Source organism: Lethenteron reissneri, chromosome 26 (assembly GCF_015708825.2).
Source record: "Lethenteron reissneri isolate LAM-NWPU_2019-01 chromosome 26, ASM1570882v1, whole genome shotgun sequence".
Lineage (NCBI taxonomy): Eukaryota > Metazoa > Chordata > Hyperoartia > Petromyzontiformes > Petromyzontidae > Lethenteron > Lethenteron reissneri.
Window position 1 is genome coordinate 23,004,169 of NC_083804.1, and position 21,383 is coordinate 23,025,551.

The window sequence follows — 21,383 nt, forward strand, 5'->3', positions numbered from 1 at the left end:
CGCGCCTCACTAAAACCCTACAACGGATCGGCGTGCCTCACACAAACCCTACAACGGATCGGCGCGCCTCACTAAAACCCTACAACGGATCGGCGCGCCTCACACAAACCCTACAACGGATCGGCGCGCCTCACTAAAACCCTACAACGGATCGGCGCGCCTCACACAAACCCTACAACGGATCGGCGCGCCTCACTAAAACCCTACAACGGATCGGCGCGCCTCACACAAACCCTACAACGGATCGGCGCGCCTCACACAAACCCTACAACGGATCGGCGCGCCTCACTAAAACCCTACAACGGATCGGCGCGCCTCACACAAACCCTACAACGGATCGGCGCGCCTCACACAAACCCTACAACGGATCGGCGTGCCTCACACAAACCCTACAACGGATCGGCGCGCCTCACTAAAACCCTACAACGGATCGGCGTGCCTCACACAAACCCTACAACGGATCGGCGCGCCTCACTAAAACCCTACAACGGATCGGCGCGCCTCACACAAACCCTACAACGGATCGGCGCGCCTCACTAAAACCCTACAACGGATCGGCGCGCCTCACACAAACCCTACAACGGATCGGCGCGCCTCACTAAAACCCTACAACGGATCGGCGCGCCTCACACAAACCCTACAACGGATCGGCGCGCCTCACTAAAACCCTACAACGGATCGGCGCGCCTCACTAAAACCCTACAACGGATCGGCGCGCCTCACTAAAACCCTACAACGGATCGGCGCGCCTCACTAAAACCCTACAACGGATCGGCGCGCCTCACTAAAACCCTACAACGGATCGGCGCGCCTCACTAAAACCCTACAACGGATCGGCGCGCCTCACTAAAACCCTACAACGGATCGCCGTGCGGCGCGCTTCTATTGGCTGCGGTCGCGCAAACCACGCGGCTCGTAGGAGCGTGCGGTACCCACGTGACCGCCGAGGCGACCAATCGGCGTCGTCATCGTGGTCCATGGGGGCGGGGTGGCAATCTGTCTGTCCGCCTGATGATGCCGGTTGTAATTACAGATTGTAAATGTTGTGGGTTTGCTCTCCTAACACACCGGTGTGTTGCTGTACCAGTAACGAATTGGCACGTTATGTTTACGTGACAAACCGTAATACAATGTGTCGTTAAACCCGCCACCACCTGACATATTGCTCGCGAAAGACGACGTCTGACAAACGTTACTAATTTGCTGTGTCGGGTGGTGGCGGGTTTAGCGACACATTACGTGATCAAAAAAGCCTTTATTATGCACTCATAGCTGTCAGCCCATACGGTTTACCCCAAATTCTTGTACGGGGAAATTGAGTTTTGAGGTCGATACGGCGTACAGCTGTTTCAATACGGGCAAAATGTTTTTTTTAATATTTGTTTGTGTTTCTCCCTTGCGATAACGACACGGGGTGACCAACGAGGTCCGACTTGGTCTGTAATACGGTAGGCACTGACAAGGGGTTGACAGGTATGTCCGCTGCACTTTCCCCTCTTGCATTTGTGCCAATGTGCTCAAGTAGTGGCCACATCTTGTCCGGCATCGATCTCGTCTGATGTCGTCATCGAGCCCATTCTCTGTTAGGTCTTCCTCTCATTCCAATTCCTTCCGTTTCTTTTCTTCCCCCGAACAACAACACTTGAAACGTTCCTGTCGTTTCCCATGATACATATATTCTTTGGGTCTTTCTGTAAAGTCACGTAGATAGTTTCAAATAAATTTTTTTATTAAAAAATAACAAAAAACTACGTTTCGATCGCAACACAAGCGTTATTTTTCTTCCTGATGACGAACGCTTGTGTTGTGATGGAAACGTCGTTTTTCTCATTTTCTTTGAACTTATCCACGTGACTTTACCGACAGACCCAAAGAATGAATTCCTGCAGTCACGAAAGCTTTAAGTCAACATCCTACATATTGTGTCCAAAGAGTGCCAGTTTCCCTTCTCTATCACTGCCTGCACCACCAACCCCACCAACCAGGCAGCCCTCCTCTGTGCAGTCACAGCCGCGCTACTGCCAGCTGCCAATTCGAATCGAGAAGGGGCTCAATCACGTGGCGCGTCGACGCGTGACGCCGACTCGCCACGTGACGCGTGACGCCGACTCGCCACGTGACGCGTGACGCCAACTCGCCACGTGACGCGTGACGCCGACTCGCCACGTGACGCGAGCTGGAGGGGCGGGGGGCGACCCCAAAATCTCCCGCTGCCCCCTCCCCTCCTCTCTCTTTATAATCACGTGACCGGCACCCCGCCGAATGGTGGGGGGTTGCACGGGTGGTGGTGGGGGGGGGCACGGGTGGTGGGGGGGGGCACGGGTGGTGGGGGGGGGCACGGGTGGTGGGGGGGGCACGGGTGGTGGGGGGGCACGGGTGGTGGTGGGGGGGCACGGGTAGTGGGGGGGGGGCACGGGTGGTGGGGGGGGGGCACGGGTGGTGGGGGGGGGGCACGGGTGGTGGGGGGGGCGGTTAGCGCTACGTCGGAGCCACGAACTCGGACAGCTCGAGTTCGATTCCCGCTCACAGCCACCGACACTACCGACGATTATCTGCACCGATAATGGGCCTTCCCCTAAGGAGGCATCCATTTAGTACGTACGCATGGAGGGGGGAGGGGGGGTTCACCCAAATCCGTAGCTTGCGAATGGCGGGGGGGGGGGGTCTACTGACAATGTACGCATAGTAAACAGGGGGGGGGGGGAGAAGCTTCGATAATAATTTGTCTAACTTGGCCTTCAAATGAGTTAGATAGTCCGGCGGTGGACTATCTGTTTGCTTAAACACGTTAATATTTTTAATGTTCGATCGTTTCTGCGTGGATTAAATATCGGCTGTTCTATAGGATTCGGGGGGGGGGGGGGTGTAAAAGTCCGCGTGCGTACAGGGAGGGGGGAGGGGTCAAGTATTGACAGATGTTTGCGTACCTACTAAATGGATGGCCCCTAAGGGCGACTCCGCCTCAAATGAGCACCTGGTGCAGTGTGTGGTAAGCATCGCCACTAGGGGAGACAAAGGCGGCCGGGCGTGGTGCTGGCCACCGAACTCCTCGTGCCCCGTGCCGGCCTCCATAGTTCGGTGCTGCTCGCGAACAGCACCGAACTATGAACAGCCTTGTTACAGGATATTACGGGGGATAATTTTGTTGTAAGGGGCCGTCCATAAATGACGTCACGCACCTAGGGGGGGGGGGTCAGACATCTGTGACGATGTGACGAGGTGCGGGGGGGTTTGAGAAACGTGACGTCACATCAAAATGCGCAACTTTAAATAAATATAGACAACACGTTCTACTGCATTAAATAGACTTTTTGATAAATGTTTTTTCCTACAACACCAGAGTGCAGCGCCACATTAAATACGCACTGCAATGACAATAGTTTAAAGCGATTTGAAGCATGTTTTATTTTCAAAATGGAAATATGGTTATGGGGGGGGGGGGGGGGCAGAGCTTTATGACGTCACATTTGAGGGGGGTCTCACTTTTTGTGACGCCGTGTGACGAAAGGGGGGGGGGAATCGTCCAAAATCGCGTGACGTCATTTATGGGCGGCCCCTTTACAGCTTATCGGGATTCCTGAAGGATAAACATTCTGTTAGGGGGGGGGGGGGTCGTGGCCAAGGGGCCGTCCATAAATGACGTCACGCGACTTTGGAGGATTTTTGACCCCCCCCCCCTTCGTCACACGGCGCCGCAAAAAGCCAGACCCCCCTCAAATATGACGTCACAAAGCTCTGCCCCCCCCCCTCAAAAAATATAAAACATGCTTCAAATCGCTTTAAACTATTGTCATTGTAGTACGTATTTAATGTGGCGCTGATGTTGCAGGAGAAGAAATGTATTAAAAAGTGTATTTAATTAAGTAGAACGTGTTGTCTATGTTTATTTAAAGTTGAGCATTTTTATGTGACGTCACATTTCTCACCCCCCCCCCGCACCTCGTCACAGATGTCTGACCCCCCCCCCCCTCTAGATGCGTGACGTCATTAACGGACGGCCCCCAAGTGACTCCCCCCCTCCCCTCGTTGCGTGACGTCATTAACGGACGGCCCCCAAGTGACTACCCCCCTCCCCTCGTTGCGTGACGTCTCCGAAGGCCCCGGATGGGCCACGCCCACATGGGTGACGCCCCACCCCCCCCGTGGAGCTGTATGTAAATGTGGCGGCCATGTTGGCTGAGGGGTGAAGTTGAAGCGGCGCTGTTCAAGGGGGCAACAGATGGTAACGGATTCGAAGGCGTCGAGAAGGACCGAGAGACGGGGGTTTTAACTGGTTGAGCGGGTTCACGACACGCGATGTTGACGCTAACTTTAGTAGGAGGGTTGCCTGTGCTGTTTTGCGACTCGCTTTGACTTGAAGCCGCGCGCGGATCGGGCTCGCCATGTTATCGTCGTCGTCGTCGTTGTTGTCAGGGGGCGCAGTGATCATGCGGCCAATATTCGTAACAGTGGCGGTCGTCGCACACACACACACACAACAACAACTATCACGTTTACAATGCTGTGTTATTGATGTTACGATCAAGCGAATAATCCATTAACTGTTTTGGTTTTATTGTATCGATTCCGAGTCGCGAATCGAATCGGGTCTCGATTAACTCGAATTGCCCGTGTCGCTTTAGGCAATTGTTATTTTATGTCCACGTGTTACATTTTTTGTTGAAATTGAATAGCGTTTGCGTGCGATTTAAGTATATTTTAACGTAAATATTGCAACGGACGTGTGAGCTTGTGCGGCGATTTCAACGCATTATTTGCGTTCCGTTATTTATATCAACATTACCGCTTAATGTCCATTATTTATATCAACATTACCGCTTAATGTCCATTATTTACTGCTCAAATGAGCATTGAGGCGGTGCTGATTTGTTGACAGCCGAGAGGCAGTCGTTGAAATTCCACATTCCAAAGGTGGGGACGAGCGTCCATCCCTACAAACTTCAGGGTCCATCCCTACAAACTTCAGGGTCCATCCCTACAAACTTCAGGGTCCATCCCTACAAACTTCAGGGTCCATCCCTACAAACTTCAGGGTCCATACCTACAAACTTCAGGGTCCATCCCTACAAACTTCAGGGTCCATCCCTACAAACTTCAGGGTCCATCCCTACAAACTTCAGGGTCCATACCTACAAACTTCAGGGTCCATCCCTACAAACTTCAGGGTCCATCCCTACAAACTTCAGGGTCCATCCCTACAAACTGGTCTTAGAGAGTTTTCTCGTCTTGAAACAACGCTACTGAAATTACGCACTCCCCGAAGGCCGTACAGCTGATAGGTTGTGTAAAATATAAATATTTTTAAATGCGGAGAGTATATATGCCTACACAGTGGTACTTTTTTAGGCAAAATAATGGGATACAGTATTGTAATATTGCATGGTAAAATATTGCAATATTGTTTGCTAAAATCGCAAAAATGGAAAGGGTAGTATTGCTTGTGTAATATTACTACTAAAGAATAAATATTTATGAACGTTCAAACTACTTTAAAAAAAAACTATGACCGTAGATGTGGAGCAGTAGATGTGGCATCACGTGGATGTGTAAATAAGAACGCCATCTTACCTAGGGGGAAGGGATAGAGAGTGGTGCTGCTGTTAGTATTGTGGGGTACGGGTGAAGGGTATAAAACCAGATGTGTTATCCCAATAGAAACAACTGTTTTAGGTTCCACGAAAACAAAATACATTTAAGTATATCCTTGGTTATTTCGGTAAAGTCACGTAGAAGGGAAATAATAAAATAATAAAACAATAACATCTTTTTTTTAGTTTTATTTTATGTTTTCATTTTATTATTTTCCCTTCTACGTGACTTTACCGAAAGAACCAAGAAGATGAATCCCTACAGTCACGAAAGCTTTAAATCGACATTTAAGTAATTAAAAATGTGTATGTCATTTAAATAATTCCTGGACCAAGTGAAATGTGTGAATTGTGTGGAATCTTTGGTTGTAAATGCATGTTTCGAATTCGAAGTGATTTCCTATTAAAATTAGCATTGAGAAATTGATGCTAGTCTCCCATCTACAGCCCTGAGTAAGTGGTGGAAATTCCACTCTCCTTTGACGAGGGCTAGTTTATCCATAGGAAAATTATGCTGTTGACTTCCCCAGAAAGTGGTACTCACGTTATCGACCCGGAGGGCTGATGGGCCGAGTTATCCCCCGAACCACGATGTGACCTCGCAAACATTGCGTTTGCGAGCCGCTCGCTCTGCCGCAGAGCCACCTTTGCTTTGAAGGTACAAAATCTTGCCTGAAACATTTGTTACAATGTTTTCTCAAAAGTGGAATAATTTTACACGTGTTCTCTTTCTGTTGTTTTATAATCTGTAGGTATCTGCCATGCCTACAACCTGTGCTGCGATTAAATGTCCGGAGGAGCGAAGCAGAGATTCGTTCATGAGGGGTATCACCTTTCACGGGTAACAGCACCGTTTGCACTTTTTCCCAACTCTGAAATATAAAATAACTTGGCAACACTTTTTTAAACACATGGTGAACAAACATTAACCACTACAAAAGTGCCTACATTCGTCAACTCTGATGCCAAGCAGGATTGAATCTGATTGATACTTAGGGCTTACCAGGTGTTGTATTCATGGGGCTTAGAGGTGTCACCCCATCGTGAGGATGAGTTTGCTCTGGGTTCTACCGTACACAAATCTATTCATCACCTTGAATGGTCTTGGCCACACATCTTGGCACACAACCCTCATACATATGCATCAATTAGATACAAAAAGAGGGCAAAGTGTAGGAATATCCATTGGTAAAATTTCTCCTCTCGTTTTTCTGAGATAGGGTCTAAAGTACCGCAACATCTACCCTGAGCCAATTGTGACACAGGTGTAGAGGAGTAGAGGAGAGTAGTGGCGTCGTGTGCGCTGTCCAGTGCGATGACGTCACGGGACGTGGGGTCACGTGCGCTGGACAGTGCACATGACGTCACGTCTCCTAGGGTACTTAAGGGATACCCCGTGTGACGTAAGCGGGGTCATTGTGGGAATGGGTAAAGTAAGCAGGGTGAAGAGGGAACCAGGTGTAGAGAGAGGGATCGAATAGGGAGTCTGGGGAGAAGCCGGTGGTAGCCGTAGAGGTGCTTCTCTCTCCGGTCGGTGGAGCCGGCAGAGTCCACGATCCGACACGAGAGAGAGAGAGACCGGAGCTAGCCGGCAGGGACCCGGACTCAGAGTAGGACCCCTAGCCCCTGGGAGTTGTGTACCATGTGTAATATTGTAACAGCTTTAATAAACCCTGGCGGAAGCCCTTAACTTACCTCCGTCTACGAGTACGTCCATCGGAACTACTCAACAAAGGGTTGAACGATTTCTAAATTTCGACACGGTTGCCACTAGGTGGCGCCAATATGCGCACAACGTATACCATAACCTCACCTGTTACGTTATTTTAACAACTACACCTCGTGCAAGTGTTTTATTTGTAATTCTGTTTGTTAATGTTTAGTTTTCCAAAGGATCCGTTTCGAAGAAAACAGTGGAGGATAGCTGTTCGCCGACAGACTCCAGATAAAAAGCTCTGGGAACCAAGTAAAAGTAGCTGTTTGTGCAGCAAACATTTTAAATTGGACATGTTTGACAAGACTGGGCAAACTGTTCGACTGAGGGACAATGCCGTACCCACAGAATTTGACTTCCCACCTCACCTGAAGGTATGTACTTTGATGTAATCTTACCTAGAAAAGTCATTTTTGTCTGTCTGTGTGTCTGTCTCTCTGTCCGTCTGTGTACGCAACTTGCGACGCTGTTAACTCACAAACTGTGGGGTTCACATTTCAAAAAAGTACCCAGATACCACACGATAAGCCCGGGGGTGAGCCAGCGCTATTCACCGGCTATCATCAGAGATTTCTTCATGAAGCCATCCAGATACAGTGAGGGAAAAAAGTATTTGATCCCCTGCTGATTTTGTACGTTTGCCCACTGACAAAGAAATGATCAGTCTATAATTTTAATGGTAGGTTTATTTGAACAGTGAGAGACAGAATAACAACAAAATCCAGAAAAACGCATGTCAAAAATGTTATAAATTGATTTGCATTTTAATGAGGGAAATAAGTATTTGACCCCCTCTCAATCAGAAAAATGTCTGGCTCCCAGGTGTCTTTTATACAGGTAACGAGCTGAGATTAGGAGCACACTCTTAAAGGGAGTGTTCCTAATCTCAGCTTGTTACCTGTATAAAAGACACCTGTTCACAGAAGCAATCAATCAATCAGATTCCAAACTCTCCACCATGGCCAAGACCAAAGAGCTCTCCAAGGATGTCAGGGACAATATTGTAGACCAACACTATGTGGATATCTCTCTCTGTGGGTTGTCCCTCTGTGTGTGTGTCTCTCTCTCTCTGTGTCTCTCTCTCCATGTGTATCTCTCGTTGACATACTGGTCTCTCTCCTCGTAGTTGCTCTTGCGAGTTTTTTGTTCTTGTTGCCCGGTTCTCTGACATTGACATGCTAATCTTCTCATTGGCACAACCGCTGGTTGCTGGAGCCGTCTCACATTGACATGCTAATCTCTAACATTTACGTACAAATACCATCTCTAGCTCCGCCCACGCGGGGGTAAAAACATTTTTTGAGGGTGCGGGGGGTCGACATTTTTCGGAAACCTTTTAGATCAACTATTTACCCCCCACTTTCTATAACTTTGGACTTCTGCAAGCCTTTTATAGTTTTGATGACAGACAAATGGACAGACAAACGGCACGCCGGGCTTTGACAATAGCTTAGTGTATGTATATGTTATGTTTTTAAGAGAAGACAAGTTTTGAAATATATTTTTCCCCCGGGCAACGCCAGGTACTTCCTGCACAATGTAAACAGTATAAAAATAGACTTTGTATTTTGAGGGGGAATAATGGATATATAATATATTGCCTGGGAAGTGAGCGGTGACGTCACATCTGTGATGTCACCCGCATGCGGCAGCGTCACGCGGTGTGGCTGCTGACGTCACGCATCCCCCCCAATTCTCCGCGTCGGCCGTGTATCCCGCACGAATGCGCGGCTGGGTGGGGGGGAAATAATGGATATAATATACTTGGACTAAACTATTAATTTACGTGCGAGGAACGGGTACACCTGCTAGTATGTAATAAAACAACCCATCAATGCTGAAAATGGGAATCTGATGCTCAGGAGCATTTTCACTTTTGAGACAACTTTTATGTTTTGGTTACATCCAGATCCAAGAATTCAAGCCACGGAAGACACGAGCAGACGTGAATTGTGAGCAAGTCATTATCTCTCCACCTGAAGACAATATATTGCCCTCTGTATATCTGGTAAATACATGCAAACTTAAAGTTTATCTGCTTCTTTCATTTTAGTCTCCCCAAATTATTAGAACAGCTTGAATAGAACATGTATGCTTTAACGTGCCTCTTTTTTAGTTTATTAATTTTATATTAATATATATATAAATATTTTTTAATACTCCACAATTTGTTCCCATTTTGAGATGACTCAATTGCAATGAAATGATGTTTCCCACATGCTATCCATGACTTGGAGTTTGCTTGGTAATCTGGTTGTAAAGTCATGCATCAATTAATACTGATAAAATACATGCCTCGAATTGTATAAGAATTTATGTTTTTATATTTATGAAACTAATACGCTAAGATAACAGTCCACTGGAGTGAACAACAATGTTCAAATGCAAACGAGATGGTGAACCGATAAAAAAATTAAATGTTGATTCCTGCATCGAATGACAAACCTGAATCATAACAAATTGATGTTTGGGGGAGGCAATTTATTGCTGCAACCCTACTTGGTAACATTTAAATTGGATCTACAGTTTCATCCAACACTGAATGCATTCAACATATGGCAAACCCGTTTTACGTACATTCTGTGCCTCAAAACCTCATTATGTAATAAATGTTTTGACTTTAAATCCATGCTGTATTTACGCATGCACACAGCTGTATTTGTTTACTTATGGATAAGGTGAAGGATTTGCATTTATCAACCGCTTCAATGCCGCAGCACCCCAAAGCGCCTTAATAAAAGAGAAATATACAAAATTACGTGCGCAAAAAATGGGGAAAACTGAAAGGGGCATAACAAAACAATGAGACAAACAACAAAAAACAAAGGGCATCGCAGATGCCTTTAATGAGCTTTGAAAGCTGCGCCTTTCTTTCTCTCTTGATTCCATTGCATGTGCACACATTCAAAGTCTTTTGAGGTTTGACATTTAAAATATATATTTTCTTCACGTATGTGTGCAGGACCATCAATATGCAATACGCAGTATTGACAAGATGAAAAAAACGTTGCAAATTGTGGAGGAGCAAAGAGATTTCTTAGCTAAAAAGCTGAGGAATGCAGAACTCAGAGAACAGCGTTTGCATACCACATGCACAAAGATCTCTAATGAGCTGGAGAGAAATCAATGTCTCGTTAATGAGTTGAGGATGAAGCTTGAATCGTTATCTGGCGACCGTTTAAGTTCACAGTAATTGTTCTAATATCAGGTTAATGATAAAGTACACACCTTAACCCGTTGAAATATTTTTTCTTTTCCACAGCACCTTTCATATTGCAATATTTTGTATATAAAATGTATATTAAAAAAACGTATCGGCATTATCCTTTACCAGAATGAGTAGCATTAAGATAACTGACTTGTGTGCCAGAAGCTTTATAATGAAAGGCAAATAACCATTTATTTATTTATACAATCCATTGATATAGTTTTCTATTTTATTTACATGTCGTATTTGTACTGCTTTGAAAATATACAATATCCCGTTGCAACTTTTATTTCTGTACTTTATTGTTCCGAATGTGGCAGAGATATGAAAATCCTAACGTCTTTTTTTGTACTTAACTAGATCTGATAATGTAAACCTTATGGAATGAAAGTGTGGTAATACGTATAATTTAGACTGGTTTCAATTACCCAATTACAACTTAATGCTTGGGTTTTACATTACAATTCAAAAAGTAAGAGCATCATCAGAATAAAGACTTCTCCACATTGTCGCGCGATTCAACATACCAGCTGACTCCTACATGCGAGCCTATCTGACACGTCCACCCCTGGTGGACGTCTCTTGGGTGGGCTCACTCCTTTGTCCACCACTTTGTCCACCACTTTGTCGTTAGTCTCGACCACCGGGCATCCTAAATTCTTGCGACGTGCCCTGCTCAACTCCAAACTTGCCCAGCCCCTTTTATTACCACTCGTCTATAATTTGAAAATTGTCAGCGTTGATTTGGGCAATGGTACTTCTACCTAACACGAAGAGCCATTGCTCAAAACGTTGCCTATTTTAAATTGTCCCTCTTTAAGGCAGTGTTATTAATGTTGTCGGAGTTATTTTTGCACCACTATCAACGTCGCAGCATCAAACCATGTTTCTTACTTGATTAAGGGGCCGTCCATAAATGACGTCACGCACCTGGGGGGGGGGGGTCAGACATTTGTGACGAGGGGGGGGGGGTGAGAAATGTGACGTCACATCAAAATGCGCAACTTTAAATAAATATAGACAACACGTTCTACTTAATAGACTTTTTAATAAATGTTTTCTCCATCAGAGTGCAGCGCCACATTAAATACGCACTACAATGACAATAGTTTAAAGCGATTTGAAGCATGTTTTATATATTTTTGTCGGGGGGGGGGGGGGGCGCAGAGCTTTGTGACGTCATATTTGAGGGGGTCTGACTTTGACGCCGTGTGACGAAGGGGGGGGGGGGTCATAAATCGTCCAAAATCGCGTGACGTCATTTATGGACAGCTCCTAATATACGCCCGAAGCAAATGAACTAAATGTCACTTGCACGACTATCGTTACGCATTTCGTTGCAAAGTGGACTGCAACAAGATGAAACACCTCGTTTCTAGAGTCCTATATGATGGTGCCTGTACACCGAATGAACTTAATCCCCAGCTGAGATGACCGCCCACTTAACACACTGCGAGGAGTTGACACATGGCGTGGCTTTGCCGGTGTTATATCTGCAGGCAACTTGCAGTCACGTCATGCAGTTTACCCGTGTTACTGGCCACGTGTAATGTTTATAAGAGACGGACGGCGTTAATTAAGGTGACCTCGATATCAATGTGCATTATAAGATCATATTTCCCCGTAGGACAATTTTCGCGTTTTTAGTTTTCTTTTACAAATGTATAATGAGCCCATCATTTTTTTTCCTGAAGACTATCTTACTCAATAGCTACGAATAGGTAGCTTCATATGCCAATTCAAACATTTAATCAGAAACGATTAAAATGAAATTCTTATGAGGCCACAGTCTCCAGCTCATCATCCAAGCTGTCTCCCGGACCTCTCGTGTAACTGGGAAGGGCCATTGCCCGAAGCGTCGCCTGTTATACAGTTATTATTTTTTTAATAAAACTGTTATTGACAAATGGGATTGATTCAATGGAAAAGAAAAAAATCGCCTTTGGCCAATAGGCTCCCCCCAACCCCCTCCCTCCCCTCTCTCCCATCTCCCCCAAACCTCCTTTCTCCCCTCCATCTCCACTCTCCCATCTTTCCACCCCCATTTCCCCTCTACCCCCCATTCCCCCCCCTAACCCCCATCTCCCTCCAGCCCCCCCCCTCCAACCCCAGCCCCCCCAGTTCCCACCCCACTTCACACCTCCCCTCATCTCCCCTCCGAACCTCCCCCCAACCTCCCCTCTCTCCCATCTCCCTACATCTTCCACAAACCTCCCCCTAACCCCCATCTCCCTCCAGCCCCCCCCCCCCTCTAACCCCAGCCCCCCCCCCCCCCCCAGTTCCCACCCCACTTCACACCTCCCCTCATCTCCCCTCTCTCCCATCTCCCTACATCTTCCACAAACCCCCCCCCTAACCCCCATCTCCCTCCAGCCCCCCCCCCCTCCAACCCCAGCCCCCCCCCCAGTTCCCACCCCACTTCACACCTCCCCTCATCTCCCCTCTCTCCCATCTCCCTACATCTTCCACAAACCTCCCCCCCCCAACCCCCATCTCCCTCCAGCTCCCCCCTCTACCCCCATCTCCCTCCACCCTCCACCCCCACCCCCCACCTCCCTCTCCTCCCTCTCCCCCAGTGTGGTCATTACCGGTGGGTGGGGGTGAGAAAGCGGCTCTACATTTCCCAACGCGGATAGGCTTCCGCCCGCGCTCGCGATTGGCTCGCGCTGCATTTACGCGACCACGCGATTGGTTCGCCGGAGAGGGGCGGCCGCGTCCGCGCTGGGAAATGTAAACGGGTCCCCTCCCCGCCCCCCCCCCCCTCGCCTTGCCGATGCTGCTCGCGTCCGCAGTCCGACGAGGAGGAGGAGGAGTGGGGCGCTCGGCCTAGCGCGGCTCCGTCGGCGCTTTCGTTCTTCTTCTCGTCGTGGCGTAACTACTGCCGCCGCTGCTGCTCGTCACGTCGTCGGCGATACCGAAGCAACCCCTCCCTCTATCCTCATCCCAGGTCGTCGTTCTGTGCACAGCGAGGAGGGATTTTTCCACGGTGAGAGAGGTGGCTTTGGTTGAGAAAATGAATGGTGGTTGGGATTTGGTGACACGGCGCCGCAAGATGGCTCGAGGCGGGCGACTTCTTCCCTTTATGGGGTTTGTGTGGGGGTGGGTTTTTCTTTTTTAGGGTGAACATTTAAAATGGGATATTTTTTGTAAACGAACCACCGGCCATTACGCATTGTTGTGTTATTGTTTTTGCGTGCGAGTGGCAATAACGCGCGAGGCGTGAGGGCATTGCCGTGGTGAGGGGAGTGACCGAGGGGTGGGTGCGGTGGTGGTGGAGATGATGATGTTCCGGGTTGCCGCCCTTCACACACGCACATGAAGTCGTTATGTGACGGCTACGTTGACAAAAAACGACTCTAATTAAGTTGCCATCATCACGTTGTTGCGTACATTTAGTACTGTGGACGTCACGGGGGGGGTGGGGTGTGCTGTGGCTATCCGTGACACTCGCTTCAAGCACGCCTTTGGTGGTGTGCAAGGTAAGGGTTGCGATTGAGTTAACAAGCCACGGATAGAAACACAGTTACGTCATAATAACAGTAGGTGGCAAAAACGCACTGCGCTACACGTACCGAGGCACAAACACCCCCACCCACTAAGTTGGATTCCCGGTCACGGCTAACGTCAGTGACGAGTGATGTGTGAACGTGCCACTTCACCAGCCCGCACTCTCTAGCCCATGGTGGTGAAGTATGGTAAAACAAACAACACCTCCCCCACCCCCTGTGACCGACAACTGCGTAGAGAAATAATTTTTCATCCAGCAGTGGATCGACAGGATCTGGAAGTGAAGTCCGCAGTGAGCAGTCCACGCGTAACGAGCGTGGCAGCGGCCCGGAACAAGATGATGTTTATATTCTTGGTTCTTTCGGTAACGTCAGGTGATGATGATTGCTTGTGTTGCAATCGAAACGTCGTGAGAATGTATTGTTTTATTTTTATGATTTTATTATTTCCCTTCTACGTGACTTTACCGAAAGAACCACGAATATGAATCTCTGCAGTCAGGAAAGCTTTAAATAGAAAGATGTTTGCCCTGTGTTAATGCCACCCGTCGGATCTAATTGGACTGCCCATAAGGCGATTAGTGGGGTTTAATGGCATTGTTTAAGCAAAGGATTTCTTCACTGCTGATCAGTCGGCCCACTTCGAGGTTTCTCTCATTTTGCCATGGTAATTTGTTTTACTTTGAATTCACTGTAATTCAATTGCAATACTGTACAAGTTGATTCACTGCAGAGTGCTGCAAATTATTCATTCGTATTTGGTCCCATGTGTTAAAAATAATAAAGACTGCTTTGGCAGTAATCATCAAACTCAAATACAAATAACTTTTTCCGTTCTTCAATTCCTTCATCGTTGGCCCATCCCAGTAACTGTATGTATCATTTCATTTCTATTACATGCGAATGATAATTATGCAGATGAGTTTTTAATGCATTATTTATAACAGTATGCAAGCATCAATCCGATGCATTGCGGTAAAAATGACGCGTGTGACGGCATAAAAAACTCGAATATCCCCCCCACACTAATTGAAACCAAGTGGAAAAGTACACTTTAGTGTTCTATGGGCTTTCAGTATAAAAATTGAGAGATTTCAATACCGCATTTCCAATGCATTGTAATGCATCGCTGACTATAACAGCATGAATTATTCAGCCACCATTAATTTTCATGAAAGATTGCTGTTTTTTGACGGAGCAGCGTTAATCGCTGGACGTTTTGTCATGCCCTCGTTATGTTCGAGGTTTAATTGAGGTTCGTTTTGCTCCCGCCCCCCCCTCCCCCCTTTCAGAGGCGGCACTGAGAACACACCAGGCACCACGAGACATGGAGCAGTGCACGGGGGCAAAGGCGACTGATCCCCAGCCGATCACCGACACACAAGGCGACCGTCGCTGGATGTCCATTGTAAAAGCGGGTGGTGGTCGCATCCGCCTCTCTGTCCCGAATACAAATGACCAGTCGAGGGCACTCCACCACAAAGCACGGCTCCAGTGGGGCTCTTGATTCATTGCGACAGTTTTAAAAAAATTGGCCAAACCCAAAAGCAGAGCTGACGAATACGGTTCTTCGTTCAGATTGCAGTGGTTATATCATCAAAGCGTTTAATTGCTATTTTCGATTATTATTTTGAAGTAAAAGCAGTTGTGGTACATTTTGGATTCCTGTAGAGTTTTAAGTGATACAAAGACGAGACGTATGTTTTGCATACGTCACCTCTCTGGTTAATGCTGGTTGAAAGCGGAGAGAAATCTTTATGCTGGAGCATAGAAGTTCAGTGCAACAATGGCTTCAGCTGGACTGCCCTCGACTGCCCACCACCTAAACCACACAGCGATATGACAAGCTGTGTTATGCATGGTGGTCACCCTTCCAAAGTATCCAGGCTAAGGCTTCTTCAGCTTCCAAGATCTGATGAGATTGAGAGCATTTCTGGTGATTTGATCAGAGGCTTTATTAACATGAGAAACCAATGGAATGCCTATGGTTCGTGACTCGTAAAAATTTAAATGAGAGGTGTTGATGTTTAAAACGATTATGGGCTATTAAATGCAATGTATAATGTATGTTTATGAAATGTTCAATGAAATATTGTACAGTAAATGACTTGTCAATCATTTTAAATTGTTGAAGTATATACAGTAAGTGTGATTCTGTTGTGACCAGGTCATCTTTAAATTCACTCTTGTAATCAGTCTTCTTTTCAAGCAGGAGCATGAATAATGCAATTTAATACGAATCGCAATTTCAAAGGTCCCACTGTAAGAGTTGGCCCAACTCCAATTGACTTGCAGCCAACTAAAGTTTTATAATGAGCCAAGTTGTTTAGTGCCGTGTAAAACATTCAGTGATGCGTGCAAGTTTGAATATAATTTGTGGTTAATACTTAGATTGGCTAAAATTGAGCTGTCCAGATCATTGTGAACTAAATAAATCTCATCTTCAAGCTCTGCAGCTAGCAGTGTATCACTACGTGTCAGAGAAAAGCCCCAGAAGATGACAATCAGATAACTCATTCTGAAGTAACTGTAGTACCTATCTATCGACACTAGATGCCATACCTTTTAATGCCCCACAAATATTGTTCATTGTATGTCAGAAACATTTGCATGTTTCAGCCTCAGAGCTGCAATGAAATGGATTTTTTACGTTACAGTTTTGCGTGCAGTCATTGTTACTGTGCCGAGACCATAAATGCACTACTTTTAAGAACCCCCAGTTTATCTACAGATGTCTCCCTAATTTTCAACCAAGGATCTTTAAGGTGCTGTCACATTGTTCCGACCCCTGAGTCACCCGGCCACCCCCATGAATTATCTCTAAGTGAGCAACTACATGAAACCTCCTGTTCATGGCTCATAGGCAAGGCTGTTAACTAATGTTTTTCGTTTCAGCACGAGTCCTACGTGATCGAGTGCAAGAGCAAGGAGCCCGAAATCCTCTTTGTGGGTGACTCCATGGTTCAGCTTCTTGGACAATATGAGGTTACCATCCCAATACATCTGATTTTAATTTGAATGGTTGTGAATATATATGTGAACACGATTGTAACATTAAACATGCTCACTAACCTTTTGACACATTTGTATTGTTATTCCATTTTTAAATAATATTACTGTTTCTTGCAATGCCATCTGTTTCCCAGATCTGGAAGAGGCTGTTTTCCCCCCTGCATGCACTAAATTTTGGAATAGGTGGGGATGAGACCCAGCATGTGCTATGGAGGCTCCAGAATGGAGAGCTAGAAAACATCGACCCCAAGGTACCGTTGTCTCAGAAAAATGCAACGATATTATTTAAAAAAAATTAAAAGTCATGCAAGGCCCTGATTGATTATAATATGTTAACCGCTGTGGATTAAATGTGCTCATTACACCCCCCATTCAAATATTTAAAATATAACTGGCAATCGAATGTTTTATACATTAGCTTTTAATTGGATGTTATTGTCTGATATGTTAAATATGAGAATTGACATTTACACGTTTGATTTTATAAACTTTTGTGTTTGTCTGCAATGTGGGTGTCTGATTCGTTTTCAACTTGACTTTTTGTTCGCACACACGCAGGTTATTGTGGTTTGGGTTGGCACCAACAACCACAAGCATACACCGGAAGAGATTTCTGAAGGGATTTTAGCGATCGTGACATACATAAATGAAAAACACCCCCAGGCTGCTGTTGTAGTTTTGGTAAGAAACGCATCTTGTTATGGTGACATAGCTTTAATACTCAAAACTACATTTGGCCATATTTCACTTCTAGTAGTCTGAATGCATTCTGTAAAAAAGAAAACATGCTAATTACTCTGTTTACAGGGATTTTCAGCCACTTGTTAAAAATTGCATGCTGAGGACCAACAGGATTGATGACACTTTGCATCCATGACGTCATAGCATCTCTACATGTGACCACTGATCTGTACCTCATATCTTCGGGTTTCTTATCTGGTTGTTTATCTCACATTGTCTCTCATCTCTGTCTCTCGTTTGTCTTTTTTTCATCATTCTAATATCTCGGTGAGCCATATCTCTCGGCGAGTCATAGCTCAGCAGGCCACTCCAAGGGCCTTCACGTGCCCGATGAGGCCCTTGGTCTGTCAGTTAAAAAAACCCTGCTGCTATCTATCGTTTGATGAGGCTGCTGAATTTGAAAGAAAAAAAACCTCACTGCATTAGTAGTAGTGCACAAGCAACTATAACAAAAATATACAACACATTGTCAGTAATACTGGTTTTAAAAATATAGAATTGGTGACGTTCCGGGGAAATGACCCTTCGTAGCACAGTCATTGTATGATCGTCAATGCCACTAATTGATTGAGTATATTGCTCACACTTGTGTTCCACAATTTGGCAGGGCTTGCTACCTCGTGGGCGGGATCCAAACCCACTTCGAGAAAAAAACCTGCGCGTCAACGAGCTCGTGGCAAAAGCACTCGTGCCCGCCAACGACGTGAAGCCGCCCCGGGCCCACTTCCTCGACGACAACTACGGCTTCGTTCACTCAGATGGCACCATTGGGCGCAGCGACATGTACGACTTTTTGCATCTGACGACGGGCGGCTATGAAAATCTCTGCGGCCGTTTGCACGAGCTTATCCTGAATCTTCTGGGCGAGACGAACGGCGCAGCGAAGACGCAGGGGGAACCATCCGCCTAATCACCTGAATGCTCCCTTACCCCACGGACGGGCTCGTTAGTTTTAGCCGACGCATTCATATGTGCAGAGGTTTTGTTCGGTCAAACTTTTTTTATTTACTTATACAATTTCGGGTGATAAAAACATTGGTCTTTTTTTAGATGACAGTTTTTGCTTTAGTTATCAATTAACCTTTAGACTGCAATCAATACAACAGTTTTGGGGATGGTAATGTAAATAATTGCATAATGAAAACCTGTTTAGTTTACTCTGGTGTATACTTGCATGTGTCAATTGACTCTTTTTAGTCTTTTGCTTAACAGCTCTAATGTTGCTAAAGAGCACTTCAGGTTGTATGGGAGGACCTTAAAATATTTGCAGTCCAAAGGTTAAGTGTCACTTCAAAGGATTATCAGAATGTCATGAACGTCTTAACATCATAATGCACACTGTAATCTGCCTATACGTTGTATGTGCCTGGATTAGAATAAGTAAGGCAATAATGCAATTAGTGGATTTTGTTTTATGAACAAAATTGCTGGAACCAAAAGCCTTATTTAATTTTCCTAATTTAAGTACAAATCTCACATTTTCTCCTATCAAGTTAACGATCAATGTGAAGAGACAATGTGCACGCTCATGTGATGAGATGGTGGCAGAACAATGGGTTTTTTTTGCTTGCTGTGGAAAGCTTTTTCTGTTTGTAGCATTTCGAACTTGTGTAACATTTAATTAAGAAGGAATATGTGACAGGTTTACTAGATAATTCCAAGAAAAATTGGTTCAGCAAATTTTAAATTTGTCAAACTAGTATCAAATATGTTCAAACCAACGGTTCTAAATTCACACAAACGCTCTCAATTTCTATATGTTCGAATAAAAATGTAACATGTTAAATTTACATTCGAATATGTTTTTTTAATATACAAATAATTAGGAATAGTGATTACGTAAACGTATGAGAGTTGAACAAATGGTTTTAACCTAAAAACAACTTGTATTTTTGATTTGTATAACTTGCTGAACCCCAATCTTTCTGGGATGTCAGAACAAAGAAAGTTCATAAGTACTGCCAGTGAAAGTCGTCTGATGTATGTTTTGTGTTTTAATAATGGCACAGGATGAATACTAATTTACAGTAACCGTCATTGCTTCACAAATATCACTGAAATAAAATGTAATCTCACACCAGTGTTTTATATACTTTTTGCTTGTTGCTGAACTTGCCACTGGCAATGTTATACGAACACCAAACTCTTGACTCTCTTAAGCGAATAACTCGTACTTTCACACTGACCTTGTTACCTAATTAGCTATTCGTTCTCAAAGCATTATAGACGCTGAGTGTCGGCTGGTCTCCTTTTAATAATGTACCTATTTATATTGATGCACTTGCATGGTTTCTGTTTACTATTCACGTGTTTGACATTTCTCTTCGAAGCTTATCACGATTATTGAAATGAGCATGACTGATTCTGTTCATGTTTACTGTTATGCCACGTGGGGCAAAATTATTTTTTATAAGTAGCAATTATGAATTTGCAATAATAATGAATAATTAACACTTAAAGCTGCATTGAAAATATAGTCCCCGCATATCCTACAGTGATGTGGCCATGTGACATCTAATATATTGTAGTTTATTTGATAAAAAACTATTTTTTCATTTTAGTTTGGAACAAGAGTTGGCCATAATTGAGCTGGGGGTTCTGCCAGTGCATCACGTTTAGAGCTGACAGATAACATTGGCACTAAATGTGTTATTACAGAAGGATACTGCATCTAAGCTGGACCAAAAAAGTGACCAACGTATAAGTAAGAAAAATGTTGCACATAAAAGAACGTCTGATGCAGACAATTATAAGGAAACTGGCACAAATTGGACATCTGTAGGACGATGTGTCAAAAAATGAAACCGGATTGATGCCAGAACGATCTGCAATGAACAATGAAACGGTTCTAAACATCTTCGCCCAGTGATTCTCAACCTTTCTGGACCCACGTGCAAATGGCAACGCAACACATTTTTGCAAACCACCATGCATTAAAAATGTGGTTAGTGACTACGGACCACTTTACATGAACTGGCAGACCACTACTTTTGACTAAAGGTGCAAAAACAAATAGCGGAAAGTTGGCGCAGTGATAAACTATATGAATGAGCAGTTTCTATGTTCTCCCGCTGTTCTATATGGTATTGGCCAAACATTCCAATACTTCAAATGTCTGCAAATTACTTGATTAAGATTACACACAACTCCTTGGCAGAAAGGTTTCTTGAGGCTCTTCTGGATAAACAGGCTGCATTTTTTTTGTTTAAACCTTCACAATAATATGTGAGGATGGTATAAAACGTTATAAACCCTATAAACAAGAAAATACTAGAGACCATTTATGTTGCAGACACTTTGCCTTTTAGTCCATGTCGTGTACACTTAAACAGCCAGAATCAGAGGTCGCAAACGGGTTTTGATTCCTTACCCGTACCCGGCCGCACCAGGGTCGCAAACTGGTACCCGTACCCTACCCGATACCCGGCTACTCGTACCCGGCCGGGTAGGGTACGGGTACCCGATTGCGACCTCTGGGATGAAGCCATGTTGCAGGTGCGGGTGGGTTGATTCTAGGAACTTGAATTGTGAGAAGAGACAAGACGTTGGGAAATGAGTGACAAACAGTTACTCACCAGTGACTCACGGCCTACCCGTACCCGGCCGCACCAGGT

The 21,383-nt window shown here is 45.3% G+C and overlaps 1 protein-coding gene and 1 long non-coding RNA gene across 2 annotated transcripts; both read left to right on the top strand.

Annotated features, from left to right (window-relative positions):
- Positions 1-4,105: 4,105 nt before the first annotated feature.
- LOC133347886 (uncharacterized) lies at positions 4,106-7,643 on the top strand. Its single transcript, XR_009755755.1, has 3 exons — positions 4,106-4,222; positions 6,341-6,429; positions 7,472-7,643. It is a non-coding gene; the product is annotated as an uncharacterized LOC133347886 (long non-coding RNA).
- A 5,635-nt stretch (positions 7,644-13,278) lies between these two features.
- On the top strand, positions 13,279-19,846 carry LOC133347888 (platelet-activating factor acetylhydrolase IB subunit alpha1-like). Its single transcript, XM_061560610.1, has 6 exons — positions 13,279-13,496; positions 15,309-15,424; positions 16,912-17,001; positions 17,163-17,279; positions 17,587-17,709; positions 18,377-19,846. Exons 2-6 carry the CDS (start codon positions 15,344-15,346, stop codon positions 18,677-18,679), a joined length of 714 nt encoding a protein of 237 aa, XP_061416594.1. The 5' UTR covers positions 13,279-13,496; positions 15,309-15,343; the 3' UTR covers positions 18,680-19,846.
- Positions 19,847-21,383: the final 1,537 nt, after the last annotated feature.

Bases quoted from the DNA above. Each gene is read 5' to 3' on its own strand.
- LOC133347888 (XM_061560610.1), top strand. From the start codon at position 15,344: ATGGAGCAGTGCACGGGGGCAAAGGCGACTGATCCCCAGCCGATCACC. The intron at 15,425-16,911 runs GTAAAAGCGGGT...TTTTCGTTTCAG, and splicing joins ACCGTCGCTGGATGTCCATT to CACGAGTCCTACGTGATCGA. The intron at 17,280-17,586 runs GTACCGTTGTCT...GCACACACGCAG, and splicing joins TAGAAAACATCGACCCCAAG to GTTATTGTGGTTTGGGTTGG.